The sequence below is a fragment of the Gymnoscopelus braueri genome (assembly GCF_963280865.1).
Source record: "Gymnoscopelus braueri genome assembly, chromosome: 19".
Lineage (NCBI taxonomy): Eukaryota > Metazoa > Chordata > Actinopteri > Myctophiformes > Myctophidae > Gymnoscopelus > Gymnoscopelus braueri.
The window spans coordinates 26,714,921-26,735,586 of record NC_137621.1 but is presented as its reverse complement, the minus strand read 5'-3'; the positions used below and the strand labels follow the sequence as shown (position 1 = coordinate 26,735,586).

Genomic DNA, 20,666 nt, shown 5'->3' with positions numbered 1-20,666 from the left:
GGTTTACAATGATTGTTAAAAGGATATCACAACAAAGCCCTGTAGGGCATATTGCCAACTTTGCCAACTATTTTCCTTTCAATGGCTTTTGCAATGTATGCTGTGTTAGATTATTCAGAACATATTCAGTAATGGTTATGACCTCTTTTCAGGACAGGCACACTAGTGACAAAATGATGGAGGCCACAGTTTCACGACCAAAGAAACAGAAGGTTGGAAACAGACGGCCTGGAAGCACCAGTGCAGTGGTTGCAGTCAAGACCCAGAGCCAGCCCAACACACCTGACGTTCCTGAACAGGTTAGCTATGTCCATGGATGGACCCCCATTTTATATTGATATACATTTTTAATCTCGGGGACCCCAATGTAGGCTACAGTGTAAAATCCTCACTGTTAATTTTACTCTGAGAGTACAAATTGAACCAAAATGGACCTTGTGGGTCCATTTGGTTCAATCTGCACTCTCCGAGTTACAGACCAGGTCCATTTGGTTCCTAATCAATCATTTCGTTGGGGAGTCTTCAAAGATATACAAGACTTAGTGGAAATAAGGAACATTTAGAATTTAAAATGTGCCTGCATAACCTCATTTTATACCCATCCATCTCTACTGGCACACACCTCTCTATTCCTAGGCTGCTGACCTTGGGCAGAGGATCATTCGCCTAAAGCAGTGGCTCAGCTCACACAGCGGCCTGACCTTCTGTGTCCTCCTGCTTGCCAAGATAGTTATGTGGATTTTCCTGATCTGGATCATGTCACACCTCCATCTGGGTTTGCCCTGTTTCCTTGTGGTGCTGGTAAAAGCGCTGTATGATGGGCCACTGCAAAAAGGCCTCGAATGGGCAATGAAAAAAATGCAGGGGAAGAAACATGCTACCCATGGGGCAACACACAAGTGACTCAGCAAGTCAGGCAGCAGATGGTTGTTTGTTGAAAGTGCATTCATGAAAAATAACACTTGTTTAAATTGCCATTAACAATTGAATACGTTCCATTTTCATTTTTGCAAGAATGAAAACTAATAAAAAATGTTCATCTGTTCATCTGTCAGAGAAGTGCATTTCTGTAGCACATCTGAATGCTGTCTCATTACAATAAAATTCATTTTGAATTGATTTACTTGATTGAATCACTGATTTTGACAGTTGAAATTGATCATAGTCAAAACAAAACTAATAAGTAGTCTGTACCAGTCAGACTACAACCCTTCTGTGGGGCTTAAATGCTTTATCCCAATACAAAACTGTAATGTGGTAGGATGAAGTGGGGATGAACTTGGTGCACAGAGATATATTTCACTTTAAAAACTGCAATAAAAAGGAAGGAGTAACTGTTAATTAATTTCATCCATTTTATTGAATTCAGACTTTGAAACCAACTTGTACAAATTGCAAAACAGCTTTTGGTAACACCTCAGGTTTTTAGTTTCCTTATTATTATGATTAGGAAATAAATTAAGTGAATATAAAGTAAACAATGTGAATAGAGTACATCGAAAAACTGAAAAAAAAATACAACAGACAGAGCAAAAAGAAAATGAGGCAACTGTTTCACAAAAAGTCTGCTGCAATCATGTGTGAAGTAGACTGAAGCTTAACTGCCAACCAGGTAAATTGTAGGACAGTAGAAGAGAGCTGAAGTACCTCCTGATATTAGTGATACAGCATCTTACACTGGTAACATCAAATACTCACCCTTGCTGTGTACTCTGAATTTGGAAAAATAAGTTATCTACACCAGGTGGCGCCACTATCACACAGTAATGTGAAATCCATATAATTTGTTTATCACTCCTGACTTCCTGCAAGTTCTTATTTTGTGCCTGAACAGACAGGGTGATGTTGAGGAGAGCTGATCAAGACTGTCCCTTCAAAATAACTAACTTTGACTGCTCTTTGTTAGTATTCCATTTTAATTAAAAGGTAGGCTAAGTGATATTTCTAAGTTAAAACAAAAATGTTTTAAGTTAAAGCTCTATATTCTGAGAGTAATCATTGCTATATAGTGTCTCCCCGTCTCCAGCTCTTTAATAAAATGAATATGCATTTTCTGTTTACTAAAGAGCTTGAGAGATAGGGAGATCATCTGTACTGAACAAACACTACAGCAATGATTACTATCAGGATATCAAGCTATTTAATACTTAAGAAAATCACCTACTGCACTAAGTATTGCCGACTGTATCCTGTGCATGCAGTGCTAAAGAGAGATGAATACTATTTCTGCTATTTTACCCCTTGAGGAGTTAGGTAAGCTACACATTTGCAGAACATGCTGTTAGGTATTTCCCACCATTAAGAGCATCTACATACAAGGTCCTGACTAGCAAAGCATTATCATTTGTTCAATTTCCTCTGGTTCCACGCCACTAAAATATCTACCATGAATAATGAATGTCTCAAACCTAGGGAAAAGACCTAAGCATGTACGTGGCTCTCAAGACGTTATCAATTATAAGATTTGTTAGTGTCTTTCAGCGCACAGTAAATTAAAAGTATTTTATGTCAGGGAGTATTACCTTTAAGGTTAACAGTAAGTACACCTGCGAGGGCGTTAACCACCTCTATGTGAGAAGTGACATGTGCTTGTGTGGGTGTGGCAACCAGGCACGGGATGTATGAGAGTGGGAGAGTGTTTGTACAGTGAGTGTACAATGCTAGCAGCATTAGTTTAAGCCCGTGTAGTTCATTCCAGTCCATTCATTGTTTCTCCTTACGTATGAACATGGATCCCCCAATCCCCAAATGGTTGAATATCAAATGTGAGTGTGCATAGCACGCGTACAAGCATTCATACACGCAACTTCATATGTGCACACACACGCATGATGCAATGCATTAGAACTGTTAGCTGTGAACTGATAGAAGTGGCTGTGATGAGCATCACACAGCGTCTAGGTTAGCTGCAATCAAATTCATCTGGAGGCTTTTCACTGTTTTTTTGGAGAAATCAAGGCAAAACAATGTTCAACATCCTTTTCTCTTTTTTTTTTTCAATTAAGAGATCCAAAAGGAATTCCTCTTAAAGCATTCACTTTCCCCATTCTGAACAGAGGGGTTGTTTCCTTACACAACATAGAACCTCAGAGAAGATGGGGCTCAAATGGCATTGCAAGTAAAACCACACATAGTATATTTGTTAATAATATCAAAAATACCAACAAACAGGCAGGAAATAATACATCGATTGGTCACAGCAAATTTATGTACACATACATATTAAGAAAAGAGCTGTCAGTGGGGCTGGAGGAGGAAAGGAAAGAGGAGAATTATCGGGGCGATGGATAAGCCCTGTATATTCCCTATACAGGGGATTTAATGGGGTTGCAGTGGTGGAAAGATTGGGAAAGGGTAGGGGGGAAAGAGAGGGGTAGGTGAGGCTGAATGTTCACCTCTTCTTGGGGGCCTGGGCAGTACGGGGTGGCGTGACAGGCCGACCAGAATTGACCCCCCCATACTGGTACTTGGCCTTTTTCTCTGAGGGCTTCAGGATCTTAAAAGAAATAGAGAAAATGGATAAGAGGTGTGTGCGTGTCAGAATAATTACTAATCATGAATATCAAAGGTTTGTAACTTGTAAGTGTGTGCGTGTTTACCTGGAAAGAACACATGAGGGATTCATCAACGCTCATCATGCCGCCGGCATTGTCGAACTCCCCACAGTAGTTTGGAGCAGAGAAAAGTGTGACCAGTTGGCGTTTGGCAAAGAACTCATATCCATCCTCCACAACCTGTTAGCAGAGGACATGTGACTTTATAACACAATCTGCTATTGTCAATACTAAGACATAGACCTTGACCAAGTATCAGGATTCAATTCAATTAAATTTTCATAGAACCAACCTGCCCACGAGAGCAAACATTACCAAACACTTTCCATCCTGCCAGAGATTACCAGATCATGGTTCTATACCAGAGAACCTGCCATAGAACCAACCTGCCCACGAGAGCAAACATTACCAAACATTACCATCCACTTTCTGGATCAGTATCAAACATCCAATACAAAACCGATTTTGATATCTAAAGTAAGTAGTTATTGCACACACACACACACACACACACACACACACACACACACACACACACACACACACACACACACACACACACACACACACACACACACACACACACACACACACACACACACACACACACACACACACACACACACACACACACACACACACACAGTTCCAAGAGCTCTGCTGTGTCAGAGCATAGACTGATGGCAGAAACTAGCAATAGGAGGTAGGTGGGGATTAATGGTGTTGTTAATGTGTGTGTGGAGGCTATTACACTTCTGTGCCATTTCAATAGCTGCAGTCATTACTCATGCGAAAGAACCAAAGCTTCAAGGACATGTGTAATTAACAAAGTCACAGACAATTCTTTAAATACACGTTTAACATCTCAAGAAAAGTTATTAAATCAGATGTATATCACACCATCCAATTTCCCATCCAAAACATAAAAAAGACCTATTCACACAGGACTAGTATTACATAGGGATCTAATTCATTTTAGAAACCCCCCCGCCGCTCCAATGTCTGTTTTGTGCGGCGCATTCACACAGGATAGATGATGTCTGTACTTTACTCAAATCTATTGAGTTTGACATCCCCATTGACTGAAAAGGGTGTTTGTGTTAAGTCTGTTGAAAGATAGAAAACATGTCTTTACTGCCATGCCACCCATTTCACCATCTTTTGATATTTCACTCTTCTGATGGATTTGAGCTTTGCTTTCTGTGTCTCCACACAGTGAAATCCTCAGTTTTAATAGAGCCATTTGGTTCCATTTGTACACTCAGTTAACTCTCAGTGTACAAATGTGTTATTTGCACCACAATGCAGCCTACATAATTCTCAACCAGGACAAAAAACCTTGCTATAGAAAACGCAACCCCAAATTACTGAGCCGTTTCACACAGCATTAGTATTATCAGATGACCTCTACATTTGCCGATATATGGTCGGTAATTTCCCCTAGAATGTTAACTTTACAAATTACTAGGGGTGTCACGATACGCCTAATCCACGATTCGATTCGACTTTCGATTTTAAGGTCACGATTCGATTCGATTTTCGATACGATATATAATTTAAAAACGTCCTTTTTTTCAGCTTTGAGGGCTATATGATTATTAATTTAGGCTATTGTCTTGATTTGTAAAGAAAAACATGTTTCTCAATAAGTCCCTATTTGAATAATATCAAATGAGAATGAGAATAACAAAAAGGGTTTTATGCCCTTACAACAACTGTCATTTTCAGATTCTTCTTTAAGATGAGTTAACAACAACATTCTTGTGAAGCTCTATAACTAAATAAAATCTAAATACAAAGTTGAACATGTAAGAAAAAAGGATCCAAAGACAACTGTTATTTGGCTACATGTTCTTAAACATCTTAAAGTATGTTCACATTGTTTGAACAGATAAGAGCTTTAACAAACAAGAAATGTGAATAATAAGCTAAGCCAGGGGTCTTCAACAGGGTTTTTATTTTTTTACCTTAAACCCATCCCTTTTCTGAGGTGAACTTTAGCCAAAAAATAGCAGATCTACAAGCTCACAGTGAGCTTGTAGATCGGCTATTTTTGGCCGAGAGGTATAGGTGTAGAGGGGAAAAGGAGAAGACGGAGCAACTATCAATGTGTGCTGCGAGGCGTTGTGAGCTTGTAGATCGGCTATTTTTGGCCGAGAGGTATAGGTATAGAGGGGGAAAAGTGAAGACGGAGAAGCTATCAATGTGGAGCATAATCGACAAACGCTTGGGTGTCCTCATAATTCACTGGGAAGCCAAAATATTGTCAGACTTTTGACTTAATGGAAGCGGGAGGGTTTTCCAATTCTTCCGTTTGTGTATCATCATTACCATCGCTGGCTTCAGCAGTGGCCATGGTGAAATGTAAAGTAGTAGTACAGACGCAACGCTACAGCGGTCTCTCTCTGTGTGTGGGTTTGTTCTGTCGTCTTTTTTTTCTCCCCCGTCGTAAGCACGCATGCGCGATGCACGGAAAAACATAACAGCGACTCGAGCATGGCTTCACCCGGACGTGCAATCGGATGTGCGTATGCGCGGGAGTATTTTTTTTAAATTAACCCTTGAATCACGATACGGCTTTTGATTTCGATACACTGTATCGAACGTCATTTTCGGTTAGATTTCGATACGTATCGAGTATCGTGACACCCCTACAAATTAAAGACATGGCCGATTCGCATGGGATTACTATCACAGATGACAACAATTATTACAAATTACCAGAGGTCCCCAGGTAATACTAGTCCTGTGCAAATAGGGCTTAAGTTTCTAAAAGCCCTACTAGCAGCCCCGGACTCGAGGACATGCTGTTTCTTTCACCCAACCAGACTAAAGTGGTTCAACAGACTGACATTGTCTTTCCTAGAGCCCGTCCTCTCACTAGTGAGGCTACATATTTTGAGGGCGAGGGTGACACTAAACGAAAGGTCATGGATTCAATCACATGTAAAGGGGAGCATGATTCCTGGCAATCCATCTATTACACTTTGAGATATCTGGTATGCAAGAGGAAAGTTTGACCTGAGGTTTCATTCTCTATGGAGCAAAAAGGTGCACAACAACTTCAATGGCACGCTAGTGAGTAGTTTTTGGGATATCCCGTTTGGGACAAAAGTGTTAAATGGACAAACATCTCCATCCTTACAGCCTCCCATAGATCACCACTATGTTTCCTATCTGTGCTTTTCAGAAATGCTATCCCACATCCATCCTCCTCACAAAGAAGTCTGCCCAGCTCCTTATCAAGGCCTCAGTCATCTCCAAGATGGACTATTGCAGCTGTCTCCTTGGTGTCCCCCCCCCCAGTACTCCTCTTACCTTGTATCCATCCTTGATGCCTATTTTGATAGATGCTAGTTATACTATGTAAATATGTTGGTTATTTGTTCACATTTTGTTAAGATTTGTTTTTGTCTGACCACAAATGCTGTTTATTCAATGTTTAGTCAAGATGCCAAATGTGATGGTTACCTGGTATCCCAGTTTCTTTAAAGCAGTAACTCTAGTAATGTGACTATTTACCCTGTTGTTTGTTGCCTAGGGTTCATGCCATTTACTCAGACCTCGAACTTGTAAGACGCTCTGGATAAGAGCGTCTGCTAAATGCCTAAATTGTAATCCATAGACAGGATATCTATTCCTTCGACCACTACCTGGTGGGCTCGGCAGATCAGGTCCAGGTCATGGCGGTTGAGGAACTTGCTGACCACGTCGGCCCCGAAGGTGAAAGACACGCCGCGGTCATTTTCCCCCCAGCCTTGCACGTCCTTGTCTGGATCAGACCACAGCAGGTCACACAGCAGGCCTGAGAGAAGCGCAGACAGGGGGAGATGTAGGCGGTAGATGAACAGACATGAAAGGAGAATAGAGGCATGCACTTGGGGGAAGAATGTCTTCAATGAAAGATCTTACTTTTTTTCCAATGCAAAAAAGGAGGATCTGCTGGTGTAATAGTTTCTCATAAAAAAATATAATTAAAAATGGGAATACTGAGACGTTAAATGAAAGAGAGAAAAACTAAGGTAAACATTGAAGAGGTGAACTTGTTCACTATCAAATTATCTCACACACACACACACACACAATACCCATACCTGTATCAGGAACATCTGTTGGCCTCATGATCCTGCGGATCTGTTCCATCGACTGCAAATCAGGTGACAGACCTGTAAAAAGGAAATTAAGAGATGACTTTTTGTTAAGTTCAAGCAGTGTTGGCCCCTCAGGCACAGTATATTATTCCATTTAAAGCCTGATTCATGCTTAGTGTCATGTGAAAATAATTTAAAATAACACACTTTCACCCGAAAAAAAGTGTCACATAATATCAGGCTGAAATCCAGGATATGAAAAAGTAACAGCTTGTGGGGAACTGAGAGATCATAAGGTTAGCTGGCTTACCTCCATGGCAGCAGAAGATCTTCTCGTCAATGATGGCAGCAATGGGGAGGCAGTTGAAACAGTCTGTGAAGGTTTTCCATAATTTGATGTTGAACCTGCGCTTACCTGGCGAAGTATACAAAACACACCATCAAAATTAGATATTTTTTTGCCTAAGAGTGTGTGTGTGTGTGTGTGTGTCGTGTGTGTGTGTGTGTGTCAGAGTCGGGATCTTTTTATGCAAACTCACACTCATCATAGAAGCCATAGATGCGGTTGATGGAGGCACACTCGTGGTTCCCCCTGAGCAGGAAGAAGTTCTCTGGGTATTTGATTTTGTAGGCCAGCAGCAGGCAGATGGTCTCCAGGGACTGTTTGCCTCTGTCGACGTAGTCCCCCAGGAAGAGGTAGTTGGCCTCTGGAGGGAAGCCACCGTACTCAAACAGCCTCAACAGGTCTGTGTACTGGCCATGGATATCACCTAGGGGAAGGCAGTACATTTAAGTCCGTTTGCAAAAAAAAAGATTTTACAATGAACAACACATCTCTATGACCTCTTGCAGTGTTAAGCGGGGAGAGCAATGAGAAAGAATCTTCTACGTGAATTTCTGCAGTGGATGCGGCGATGTCTGTCGGCACGACCTATACATTCACTCCCCTTCTTTTCTTCTTCTAATCCATGGCTTTGATGGATCGTGATTATGGTCCCTCTAGCTGTGGATCAAGGGTTTCCATGGACGATGGCTGCGGACTGTTATTATAGTTATTATTATTGCTGTGCATCTCCGTCTGTCTACTGCCCCCCACCCTTTCTCTCTTTCTCAACCCTAAATTGGCCAACTTCTCATTTCCCATCTAAAGGCCCTTGCATACAGTCAGATGCAATGTTTTATTGGTCAATGAGTTTTTAACCACTCCTTGACATCCCATCACTCACTCATCACCATGCAGGCAAAAACACACCTTCCATTTGTTTTAGTACACTACAGGGCATGTAGATTGGAAGTGATAAAGGCCTGTGTATAATTCTGCAAGCTCAAGGACACACATGCAGGCAGAATGAGCCATCGCTGCTGTGACCAGATCAGTGCCAAGGCCCATGGGAAATGAGGAAGAGACTATTTGACAATCCAGGTTAATCATACCCACGCAGGCAAACACACGTATGCAAGCATGCGTATACACACATCTTTAATCCTTCAGTGGTTCAAGTGGCCCCTAGGCCACCAGCAAGCCTCAATATCAGCCAAGTCAGTATCTGAACCCTATGCACTGTTACCGAAGCAGAGGGACACTGCAGGGGGCCCTCTCTTCACAACCCAGCCAAGACCTGCTTCCTTTTATATCCTCTTGCACCAACTAAAAGAGCTGCTCTATTTTGGGCTAAGTGCTCCAGACAGAGAGGGCTGGAGAGAGCCACTCAAGATGCCTTCAGACAATAATATGATGCATTTATCATAGTCATAGATGGAAGGGAGTTGTGCACACAACTCCTTCTGACAGCAATACTTCATTATAAAGGTGGCACTAAATACAAATAATAATGAAACAATAGGCCTGATTAAATGTCCGACACTTTGGCCCTGAGAAGAATACAGACTGGAATTATAGCCAATACTTTTCTTAACATTTTATAGTGCCCTCCGTTGCAAAGGTGGCCTTGAGCAAGTTACTGGGCCATATTAACCCTACATACGTTTGTTATTGTGTACGTACGTATGCGTTTTCCTTTCAAACCTCTATTTATTTATTTTTGTACAGGAGTAAGGAGAGAGGATAACTAGTAAATGCTGCATTTAGATATCGTCTTTATCCAAAGTGCTTTACAATGTGCATTATTCACACACACATTCAGATACTGATCTTGGCAGAGGAAACCAAGCAAGGCATCAACTCGTTCATCGGGAACAGATAGGGGTTAAGTGTCTTGCTCAAGGACACTTCGATATAAAGCCAGGAGGACCTGTGGATCAAAAAGAGAACCTTCCAATTGCAAGGCCTACCACCTGAGCTACTGCCGCCCCCAAAGGAGGCAGATTGGAAGTGAGGATCCGCTGATACCTGTACTGCTATCAAGGACAAACCAGGCTAAATGGGGGAGCAGTAGTTTTAGCCCCCAATCCCCCCCCCCAATTGATTTCTGGATGTAGCCCCTTTTTTATGTTTTACTGAAGATTACTGAATTAATTTCCTGAAAGCATTCCTTTTTATTAGATCAGGCCTTCCAACTGAAAAAAAGGAGAAATATAAATAAATAAACTACAATCAATCAGCATCATTCAGTCACTCCAAGCCTTAGTTTAGCATTTGAAGTCAGTGCTGGCAGTGGAAAACGGGTTAAGAATGCCTCACTAGCAGGAAGGAGAGTGGTCCATCATGTTATGCAAGAAGTAACTACACAGCTTGATAACAAAAACACCCTTACACTTATTGAACATTTCCAAGAGCATGAGGAACAACAAGTCCTCCCTTCCCCTAGCTAGCCAATACTGGTCTGAATCCAAACCAAGTATAGGGTGGTCAGTGGCTACATTTCTCATTCAAGTGTGAGCTTCACAATACTCCCCTACACTGAAAGCTCTAAATGACTGGACGTAGCCTAGGTTGTTTTGAGGTTGGCTGTGTCAGGATTGGCTCTCTGGGGGGGTAGCACCCAGCCTTGCCCTCTCACAATGAATTGTAAGGTGAGGGTGAATAATTTACAGTCCGTCTCTGCGGTGTCTGAGAATAGCAGCAGCAGAGATTTAATGTTTATTATAGAACAGGGAAGGAGAAATCCCAAGAGAAAAACACTAGTCTATGTTGGAGCTGTACATTTTAGAGACTTGTCTTAAAGTGACAAAGAGAGTAAAAATGCGCCTACTCTGCCCGCCCCACCATCTCTTGTTCTACTTTTCTCTGCTCCTGAGATATGGCCGATTATTATGTTAATTTGACCTTGACCTTTTATACCCAAAGTTAATAGTTTCTTTGGGGCAGCCTACTGATCATTCCCACCAAGTTTCATAACAATTATTTCATTGTCAAGTAATTGCTTCAGACACCACGGTCTATTATACCCTGTCATGCATGCAGGCAGAGTAATAAGGGTGCTGTGTGTTATAACTTCACAGATTAAATAATCATAATGGCATCATTTAATTTATGTCCCATTTAACCACATCCTTTTGACTAACTGAGGAAAATACCAATGTGTTCAGTATCGTATGACCAGGTCACTAGGCTTTAGTGAAATAAATCAGTCAGAAATTCAGAATGACAACAAAACAAGAGCAAGCAAAGAACATGGACAATGCCCAAGTTATTGGACATTTTGGGTAATTACCCATTTATTCTGAGCATTGTTGAATGGCAAAATAACCAATTCTGCCAGCTTATAACTTATAACACATTTAAAAAAATAAATAAATTGCAAATCCAAAACTGGAATGAAAAATATTTGACAAAAAGCATATATCACATATGTTGATGTTCTAAAACTGCCATAATGTTCACAATGGTATCGCATGACACCTGCAATCCTGCATTAATTTAACATTTATTGTCTCCGCCAGGCCGAAAGGCACCCTGTCCATGTGTGTGTCCTTCTGTCTGTGAGCAGCTGATCTCTGGCACCGTTTGCCCGGTCACTGTGAAACTGTGCAGACACACTCCCTGGATGCCAATTCAGAACCTCTGGCCCACATTTTTCAGATTGGCCAGTTATAGCGCCAAAAGGAGGCCGATTTGTGCACAAACATTTTTTTATACTACTCCAACAGATTTTGTCCAAACATCACACAAATCGGTACACAGTATCTCTATAGTCATGTGATCTGTCTAATTTCCCATATTCCATCCTGATTGCCTAAGATTGGCTTCCAAAGTTTGCAGGATTGGTTCGTTTTGAACAAAATGCCTCAAATCATGAACGCAGCATGCAATTTCAATGACATTTTGCATGCATATTCCCACTAGGCGAGGAAGAAATGCCATCCTTTTCACATTGGCCTGTTATAGCGCCAACAGCAGGTCTAATTTACCAATACACCAAACATGAATACAGTGTCCGATTGCCGTGAAAGGCCTAAGAAGAAAAGCCACCCTTTTCACATTGGCCTATTATAGCGCCACCAGGAGGCCACAATAACCTACCTGACATGGCGGAGACCTGTGCTCCGAGGAGCACTTTTTCTAGTTTGATTTAAAATTGTAGACCTGTCAAAAGTGTCTTCTTCATACTTGATACAATATCAGTTGAAGTTCATTTATGAGCATGGTTTTCTCAAAACACTGAACCCAAAAGGAGATTGAGAAATGGAGTGACACCTTGTAAGGTGAAATTTGACACGTATTTTTTTTTATAATAATAAAATATAACAATCAAATAAACCACCAACTTAAGTGTACATACTACATATCTTTCGACATTCCAAATGGTAATATCTTTACTGTCTTGGGCACAAATTGTGCATTGGTGACATATTGATTGATTATGGGTTAGCATGTGAAAGAGAATAAAAGCAGAACCTCATCCTAGTGGCCTTCGTGAATAATTGAACACAAACATTGTTTTGTGTGACAGAGTTGGCATCAGGCCTCTGAAAGGCTATCATCTCAGATGTGGCTTAAAGACAAGGCAATCGGCATGGGGTTACAAGTTCAGCAACAATAGCAAAAAACGGAGGAACTTTCCATAGTGATATAAACAACCACATTTTGGAGGGGCAATTTATGGTTTGATCTTGTTCATGTGAACCAGATAACATTGCTCCCTCTAAATTACTAAACGTTTGTGCAACTCGATAGCAAAAGGGATATAAAGTTGAGCACTGTAATGACATGCTATCAAATGACAATGCCAACCATGCTTCAACATAGCTACAGTACCTGCTATCTGATTTATATGGACAAACATGCATCAAGTAGTATACTACCATCTGATATTGATTCTAGGCCTATGAGTCGATAACAACTGCACAAAGTTACAGTATGTGGGAAGTAGCTTTATTTAGGAGTACCACAAACTAACAATGTGCAGGACTAGGCCTATGCATTTCAATGCCAGCGTTGAATACTGAAGGACTGGCGAATAAATTAACGGGGTTCAGAGAGGGAGAGTTGTGTACAGCTTCAAAGCTGTGCTGCAGAGAGATGGAGTGTGCTGAGATGTACTTGAGACACTCACCAGATAGAGATAATGCTGGTTATTTCTAATGTAAGGAAGGACAGAGTGAAGATGAATAAATCTAGCTGTCTATGTTTATGCATGTAACAGGGTGACACACGCATTTCTTTATGTACAGTATATAGGGGCAGAGGAGTCACAAAGGAGTAAAAGTGACAAATATGGCCTAGGCAGTGGCAGTGTTATCTGGGCCAGTTTACGTACTACAATAAGTAAAAATTCCAGGCTTCATCAAACCAATAGCTTGTTTCTCTGTTGTCTGAAGATTAGTCTTTGTGGCCAATGCTCTGGCGAACGGAAGCACGCTCACTGCCCACCAGACCCTTCGTCAGAGCACAGCTTTCCTAGACCGAGCCATATAAGTCACTGTCAATGTGTTGTCTGCCCACTGCATCATGTCTGGGCTGGATAATGCATGGGAACACTTGTTTTATGGAAGTTTATGTCAATGGAAATGACTCATAATGAATAGGGCTCTACAAGACTTGTTTATGGTGTGAGAGGGTGAATACAAGGACTACGTTCGACTATTAAGACCCAATAGATTATTTGTCAGGAGATGATAAGTCTATTATTAGCCTACTTCACTGTGATAAGTAGTTGAAAGAATGCATGCTGATAACCTGTCTGTTCATTTAACTATATGTTAATGATTTGAGGTATAACTAATCATAGATAATGTGGAGGGAGGCAGGAAGGCAGTCAGGATTCTATTATGCATTCATTAATCAAAACAAATTCCTGAAATGAAATTCATATTACCCATAAAATTGTGAAAGGAGCTTGTGCACAACTTTTAAATTAGAGAATTATTCTGTTTTGTCTGTACTACAGTATGTAGATGTACACTACAGATTACAGAACACTGAGAACAGCATGGGCCACAACTGACCACATATCTTGAGGGGAGCTTCCAGCTCCAGGAGGATGGGCTGGCTGAGGAAGATCTCCCTGGACTTAATGCAGAGCCCCCGGACCTCTGCCTCGGTCATTTGGACTATCTTTCCCGGACGACATCCTCGCACTGGAGAGGAGACAAGGACATTGGCATCATTAATCACTGCTGCAGCACTGCCATCACCACCAATGCCCACCAACCGCATTAGAATCAGGCCAGCAAAAAATATCACATCACACAATTATTATTATACACATACTTTTATACAACAGTAGGACAAACACCAATATCTTGGCATTAACATAAATAGTGTGCGTAGGGCTTCTAAAGCTTTATAGAGTTGATCCTCAGCTTGGGTAAGCTAAGAAGTTCTACGTAACAGAGCTGTTGCTTAGACTATGAGGGCTGCTTGCTTTTTCAGAAATGGTGTGGGTTTTATTGGCTCTGATCCTAAGCCTACTTTCTGGACTTCAGCCATGGGGTTCAGAGTACAGATTTATATAAAGATGATAAACATAAGAAAGAAAATTGCACGTGTTGGCTAGCTGAGAGTGGTGGTTCGAGAGCTGTGTTTTGAGCTAAGAGGAGAACATGAAAATAGTTTCCTTATTAGGGTAGCTATTGGCTGATACACTATGAGCTAATCCGAGTTGCGTCTTCAGTTTCGTGAGGGAGAGCTAAGTGATGAACTGGGTTTATAGCCTACATTTAGGGTAGCCTGACGGGGGAGGGATGAACTTGAGCGAATAGCGAGCGTGACAACAGCCCCCTGGAGCGTGGAGCGGCATTACCCCCCCCGCCGGGCCCCGTCGTTGTAGCTTCGAATTTTTATCATTATAAGGCCCAGAAGCTTGGACTTAAAAAAATTCATCGAAGGTCAGCCCTATAACATACTCTTTTTGTGTGCTTTTGTCTTATTGGCCTGTATGCGATTTGGAAAAATACCAATAAGAGAAACGTTTAACAAACTTTTTCTTTCTATGCCATTCTTTTTCCTTTATTACACTCAGGCCAATAATTTACCACTGACAGCCTCCTAATTAACAGCCATTCATCTGGCATAAACACAATAATTCATGATGTGACATAATGTAGCCTCAAGTAAAACTGACCTGTAAACCATGGTCAAGGTCCAAAATGAATGAATACAATGCTAAATAGAGGTGTAAACATGGAAATAGTGACCAACTGTTCGTTTCAATAACATGGGTGGACGGCCAAAGTTTCTAACGCTAGACCAAGCATGGTGGGAAGATTTGCATTTGACGCTAAGAAGAAAGTGACAAACCAGCTCATGACTGGCTGGGTTATACAATAACTACTAGTCATTTTGCCCTCAAGCTGGAGCTACCCACACCCACTGCAGATTCCCATTTAGGACAGCTAGGCCTGGCCAAATTAGAGTGTGGTAGGCAGTCAGTTCCCCTACAGCGTTTTCCTCTCCATCTTTTTGTTGGCAAATTGCAGAATGGTACCACAAGCAACAGTTTAAGATGGATTAATTGGTGTATTGGTGTGGCTTAGTGTCCCTTGGCTTAGTTAGCACACTCAGGCGTGCACACGCACACGCACAAACATGCATATGTACACGGAGGCCGCACACACACTTTCTCTCAAAGTCTCACTCTCGTTAATCACGTAATCCAACTCTGTAAATCCTAGAGAGAAGAGGCGAGTAAATGAGAGCAATGTTGTTGTTGCAGTGATGCTGTGACAAAACAAGCAGCTATAAAGCTCAACCAACCTCACTAAAGTGGTCTTGCGCTTCACAACATCAATTTCACACAATCAATTTCCTTATCAGCCATCTAGACTATCTGCTCTGCCTTACAAATATCTGAGAGCTGTGTATGTCACAAAGCATGAAATTGCATTAAGCAGGGCTCTGCAGTCAATAGCGAAGCTGACTCATTACTGACTGAGTGAGCTAAGTTTGACTGCTCAGTGTTAACATATATTGTTTACCGTTTGGTATTTTTGTAGGCTGGCACTTTTTAAGCAAATAGGTTCTTAAAGGTAGTTTTTGTTAGAAATGTAAAGCTCTATATTATTATAGTAATCATTGCTATACAATGTTTGTTTAATAACAGGGGTCTCCCCATCTCTCCAGCTCTTAAATAAACAGAATTCTGAGGTGGGTTGCCAAATTCATCCAATCAGGAAAGAGTACCCAATAATCAGATTCAATGTTATAGTGTTCCAGTTCCAATTTTGTCTGCCCACTTTTTGTGTCATCACTTCCGATTTCACTTGTTCCTGTATGAGTTCTCTCTCCTGTTTGGATCAAATTGGTATCTCGACCTGAAAATGTATTTTCTGTTTACTAAAGAGCTGGAGAGACAGGGAGAACTCTGTTACTGAACAAAGCACAGCAATGATCAGACTATAGAGCTAAAACTGACAACAGAAATTGACACTTTGTGTACCATAAGGTTTAACTAAATAAGCATACACTCAGTAGGGACTTGGTGCCAAAAAATGCTAAAGCCCAGATAAACTAGCTATGGAAAACTTCTGGAGTTTATAGTAGGCTTATAGCTACTTGACTGAAGGACATCTTAAAACATTAGTCAAGGCAAAGCAAAGCACATTCAAAAAGCAGTTTCACTGGCTTTCCTCAGATCAGATCAGATTTAGGTGCAGTAGGCATATAAAATACATAAAATGCAAAAACAAAGATTCTGATCATTGCAGCGAGTATAATCAACTTTCTAGAGCCAACATACTGTAAATCCAATATTCCTTTTTGGAGTTTTGAATGATGCAGAATAATTTTAACATAAGAAAATCTAATTTCCTGGAAGGATCGGGGCCATTGAGCTCCTAAAGTAATTTCTCAAACTTTTATTTTCAGTCCAGGCCCCAATAACTCATATCTTAAGCCCAGTCTCGTCTCGTCATTTTACTGTTACTCTTGTTATGTGGCAACCTGCTAGCACAGGACTCCACAGTGCAACCATAATAATAATAATGCTCCTTAAAATTATTTCATGCTACTTTGGACACAGTCAATTATTTCCACAAATCATTCCATCATAACTACTTATCTGTGCTCCAATTTCTTTTAGGAGCATGTACTGGTCATGTCACCACAGTTCCCTAAAGTACTACAGCCACAAACAATGTAAATGTATGGCATTAATATGCCTGGATCTTTCCAATAAATAGAAGATCTTTCCAATAAATTCAAAAAATATTCTCACTGTAAATATGTGATACTACTGGAATGAGCCTACAATATGACAATTCCCAAATCTAGGGATGCTAGCGTTAACACTATAGATAACAGTCTCACATCAGATGCTCTGAAAATACACAGAAAATGAAGTGGATGTCCCCCCCAACTTCCGTTGTGCCTTTGCAGTTGAGTAAGTAATTCCTAAATCAAATTAGTCGAAGCCTATCTAGCTTGCTGCTTCACAGAAATCAGAAATTCAAAATATATATATTTAAAAAATATTTTAAAAGATATTTTCAAACATAAATGACAGCTTATTTTACAAGGCAAAATTACAGACTCTAACGTTCGAAGATAGTGGAAGAGCTTGAGAGTCTAGTTGTGAGCTGGGACATGCTGGTCTGTCCTTCCAACAGTTCCAAATTCTTGTGGAAGCTGTGCCAAGGTGACCTGAAGGTGCTTTGGAGGTTTATGGTCTTGATGACTCACCCTGCCCTCCTAATACGCGAGGGGGCCGTATTTTTTCGATAACTTTTTTCATTTACTTTTAATATTTTTTGGGGAAAATGAAAACAATTAAATACAATTAAAAAAAAAAAAAAAAGTAATCGAAAAAACACGGCCCCCTCACATATTAGGAGGACAGGGTGAGTCAGCAGAAACAAGGATGGGTGTTTTTGCTAACAGGTTAAAAATGGAGTTTGAAGTTATAATGTGTTTGTATAGGAAGGGGGCGTGTCTGATAAAATGATTAACAAATATCTAAATACTAAATCAAGCAACTTAAAAACGGTCTGGGGGGCTCACAAAAGCCTGAGTAGACGATAAAATGACCCAAAGTTTTTTTGAAAGTGAAATATCCCTTTAACAAGCCCCGGCCCCTGGAATGAAGTGAGATTTGGCTACACAAGCGTATTGGTGGCCCTTGTACCAGTGATTGCTATATTTGGTCACTGTCCAATTTCAATGATAGGTATTAAGGCTATGTGACAGGCTGCATGTGTATCTGTCTGTACTGCTACTGCCTCACAGCAAGATGTCCACCTACAAGCCAAGTGTGTCAGTCAGATAAGGTATATGTGCTTTCACAAAATGCAAACTAGCTGATAGGACAGGCCATTACTATTACACCACGTTAAGGCATGGTTGCTGTGATGATCACATCGCTGGGAAATGTTAATTACTTTCATCGTATTAACTAGCGTTCTAGTGTAGATCAGTGGTTCTGAAAGTGGGTCCAGGGACTCTCTGGGTTCCTTTAGGGGGGTCTAAATTGACCCTTACAAGTCTGTAACTCTGACAGTATACAAATGGCACCAAGGGGGGTCCTTGACATTTTAAAGTTTGAGAACCACTGGTGAAGATGGCTACATACATGTACAGTTAGTACCGGTAAGTAAGTTACAAGATAATATGCATATTTGTATTTTTTGGTAAATTAAATTGTGTCAAGGACAGGGGGGCAAAGGGGAATTTAACATTTTGACATTCAACAATTTGATCCCAAGACAATGCCATGTTAATGCCAGACGTGTGGTTGTCTCCTCCTAGCTCTGGTTCATAGCTAGCTCCATTAAGAACCTCTCACTCCACTATATCTCGGAGCCGTATAGCGGAGTGAGAGGTTCTTAATGGAGCTAGTTCATAGCATTAGGAGTTGTCTTTCTCCCAACCAACACACCAACCAATATCCCTGCATAGTAAACCAGCAAAACCCACGATAACAATGAAATGTGAAACTTCAATTGTTTGCTCTCAAGTAAGACAGACACATAGTCAGTGGTGTATACAGTACTCACATTTGTTACTTAAGTAAAAGTAGTGTAGCTCTGTGTCAATTGCCTTTCGGGGGGAACGAGAGGGAAACGAGAGAGAACCCGAAAGGTAATGGACCAGAGCTATCAATACTGCAATGTGGAAATACAGTTACAAGTAATCGTCCGGTATACAAAATTTACTTGATTAAAAGTACTGATGTAAAAATGCACTTAAAGTACCAAAAGTACTCATTATGCAGAATGTCCCATTTCACAAGTTTTCAAATGTATAAAATGTAAAACAAATATTTTTAAAATAGCATATCTACAAGCTCACAATGCCTCACATCGAGACACATTGAGAGCTTGTTGATCGGCTATTTTTAAATGGCCAACATGTATATGCATAGGCATATAGGGCTGAAGACAGTGGTAATGTTTTGTAATAATAATCAAAAGTAACTAGTCACTAAAGTTAAAAAAAAAAAGAACTGCAGTGAAGTTAAGTACAATATTAGCCTCTGAGATGTGATGTGGAGTAGAAGTACTGAAAATTGGACATGCTCCAGTAAAGTAAAAAAGGAAAACTCAGAAATTGTACTTAAGTACATGTACTTAGTTATTTTACACCACAGCACAGTATGTTTGCTGTGGATGTAACGACACAGTACAGTGAACACTAAACCATTGGTTCTCAAAGTGAGGTCCGGGGACCCCTAGGGGTCCTTGAGGGAGTTCCATGGGGTCCCCAGCTAAATGATAGATGGAACCAAATGGACCCTAACGGGTCCGATGGAACCAAATGGACCCTAACGGGTCCATTTGGTTCCATTTGTACACTCTCAGAGTTAAATTAACATAGATTTTACTATATCAATTGGGGTCCAAGAGATAGAAATGCCATTAAATGGGGGTCCGTAGCCCTAAAGCATGTCAAACTGGGGGACCAATTTAAATGGTCGAGAATCACTGCTAGAGCCGTAAAATAAATCTTCTCTTATGGGGGTCCCTGGCATATCTTTTCAAATGGGGGTCCACGGGCTAATAACTCTCAATTTGGGGGTCCTTGACATGAAAAAGTTTGAGAACCACTGCACTAAACAGAGAAAGTAAGGCAGGCGTTCCCTCCTGCTGCTGACAGATTGTTTATAAACACGACAGCAGCTCATCCTAGACTGGGTCGCGCGAGCCTTTCCATAAACGGTCACTTGACAAACATTACACAATTCTCATCTGAAATTAAATGCGTCAGCTTCTCTTTATGTTGAAAATACGTCATTTTTTCTCGAGCGACAGGGGACGAAACAGGCTATAAATGTAGCCATCAACATTAGCCACCACGTAACGTTAGCTAATGGTATCGCTAGCCTAAATATGCTCTCCAGTTAAACGCTGTTAGTCTTTTGAAACCACCACTGCGTGCACTGACATACCAAACTACAGGACCGATTCGACTAAATGAAAACGCTGGTTGCTTCGATTCCAAGATAATGTGTTTTTGAACGCACCTTCCAGAAGCCGAGAGATGATGCTGTCCACGTTCAGTTCACTCTCCGCCATCTTCAAACTGCTGTTTCAAAATGTTCCTCGCTTCAGTTCTCTCGACGCACGCCAGAGGGCGTTGAGGTGCCGGTAATGCCAGCCAGGTCAATAATAGGCTACTTTTGGATCAACACATTATTATCTGTTCATAAAGTTTCATGTGAACAGTGGTGGGGGGAAAGTACTCAAA

At 40.9% G+C, this 20,666-nt stretch overlaps 1 protein-coding gene across 1 annotated transcript; it reads right to left on the bottom strand.

Annotated features, from left to right (window-relative positions):
* Positions 1–1,341: 1,341 nt before the first annotated feature.
* LOC308073993 (serine/threonine-protein phosphatase PP1-beta catalytic subunit-like) lies at positions 1,342–20,535 on the bottom strand. Its single transcript, XM_080413307.1, has 8 exons — positions 20,443–20,535; positions 13,994–14,125; positions 8,185–8,415; positions 7,956–8,060; positions 7,649–7,720; positions 7,208–7,359; positions 3,600–3,734; positions 1,342–3,496 (listed from the first exon to the last, which is right to left on the bottom strand). The coding sequence occupies exons 1-8, from the start codon at positions 20,492–20,494 to the stop codon at positions 3,392–3,394; spliced, it is 984 nt and encodes a 327-aa protein (XP_080269433.1). The 5' UTR covers positions 20,495–20,535; the 3' UTR covers positions 1,342–3,391.
* Positions 20,536–20,666: the final 131 nt, after the last annotated feature.

Bases quoted from the DNA above. Each gene is read 5' to 3' on its own strand.
- LOC308073993 (XM_080413307.1), bottom strand. From the start codon at position 20,494: ATGGCGGAGAGTGAACTGAACGTGGACAGCATCATCTCTCGGCTTCTG. The intron at 8,416-13,993 runs GTCAGTTGTGGC...GCCTTCCCCTAG, and splicing joins AGCTCCCCTCAAGATATGTG to GTGATATCCATGGCCAGTAC. The intron at 3,497-3,599 runs GTAAACACGCAC...ATTTCTTTTAAG, and splicing joins CCCTCATGTGTTCTTTCCAG to ATCCTGAAGCCCTCAGAGAA.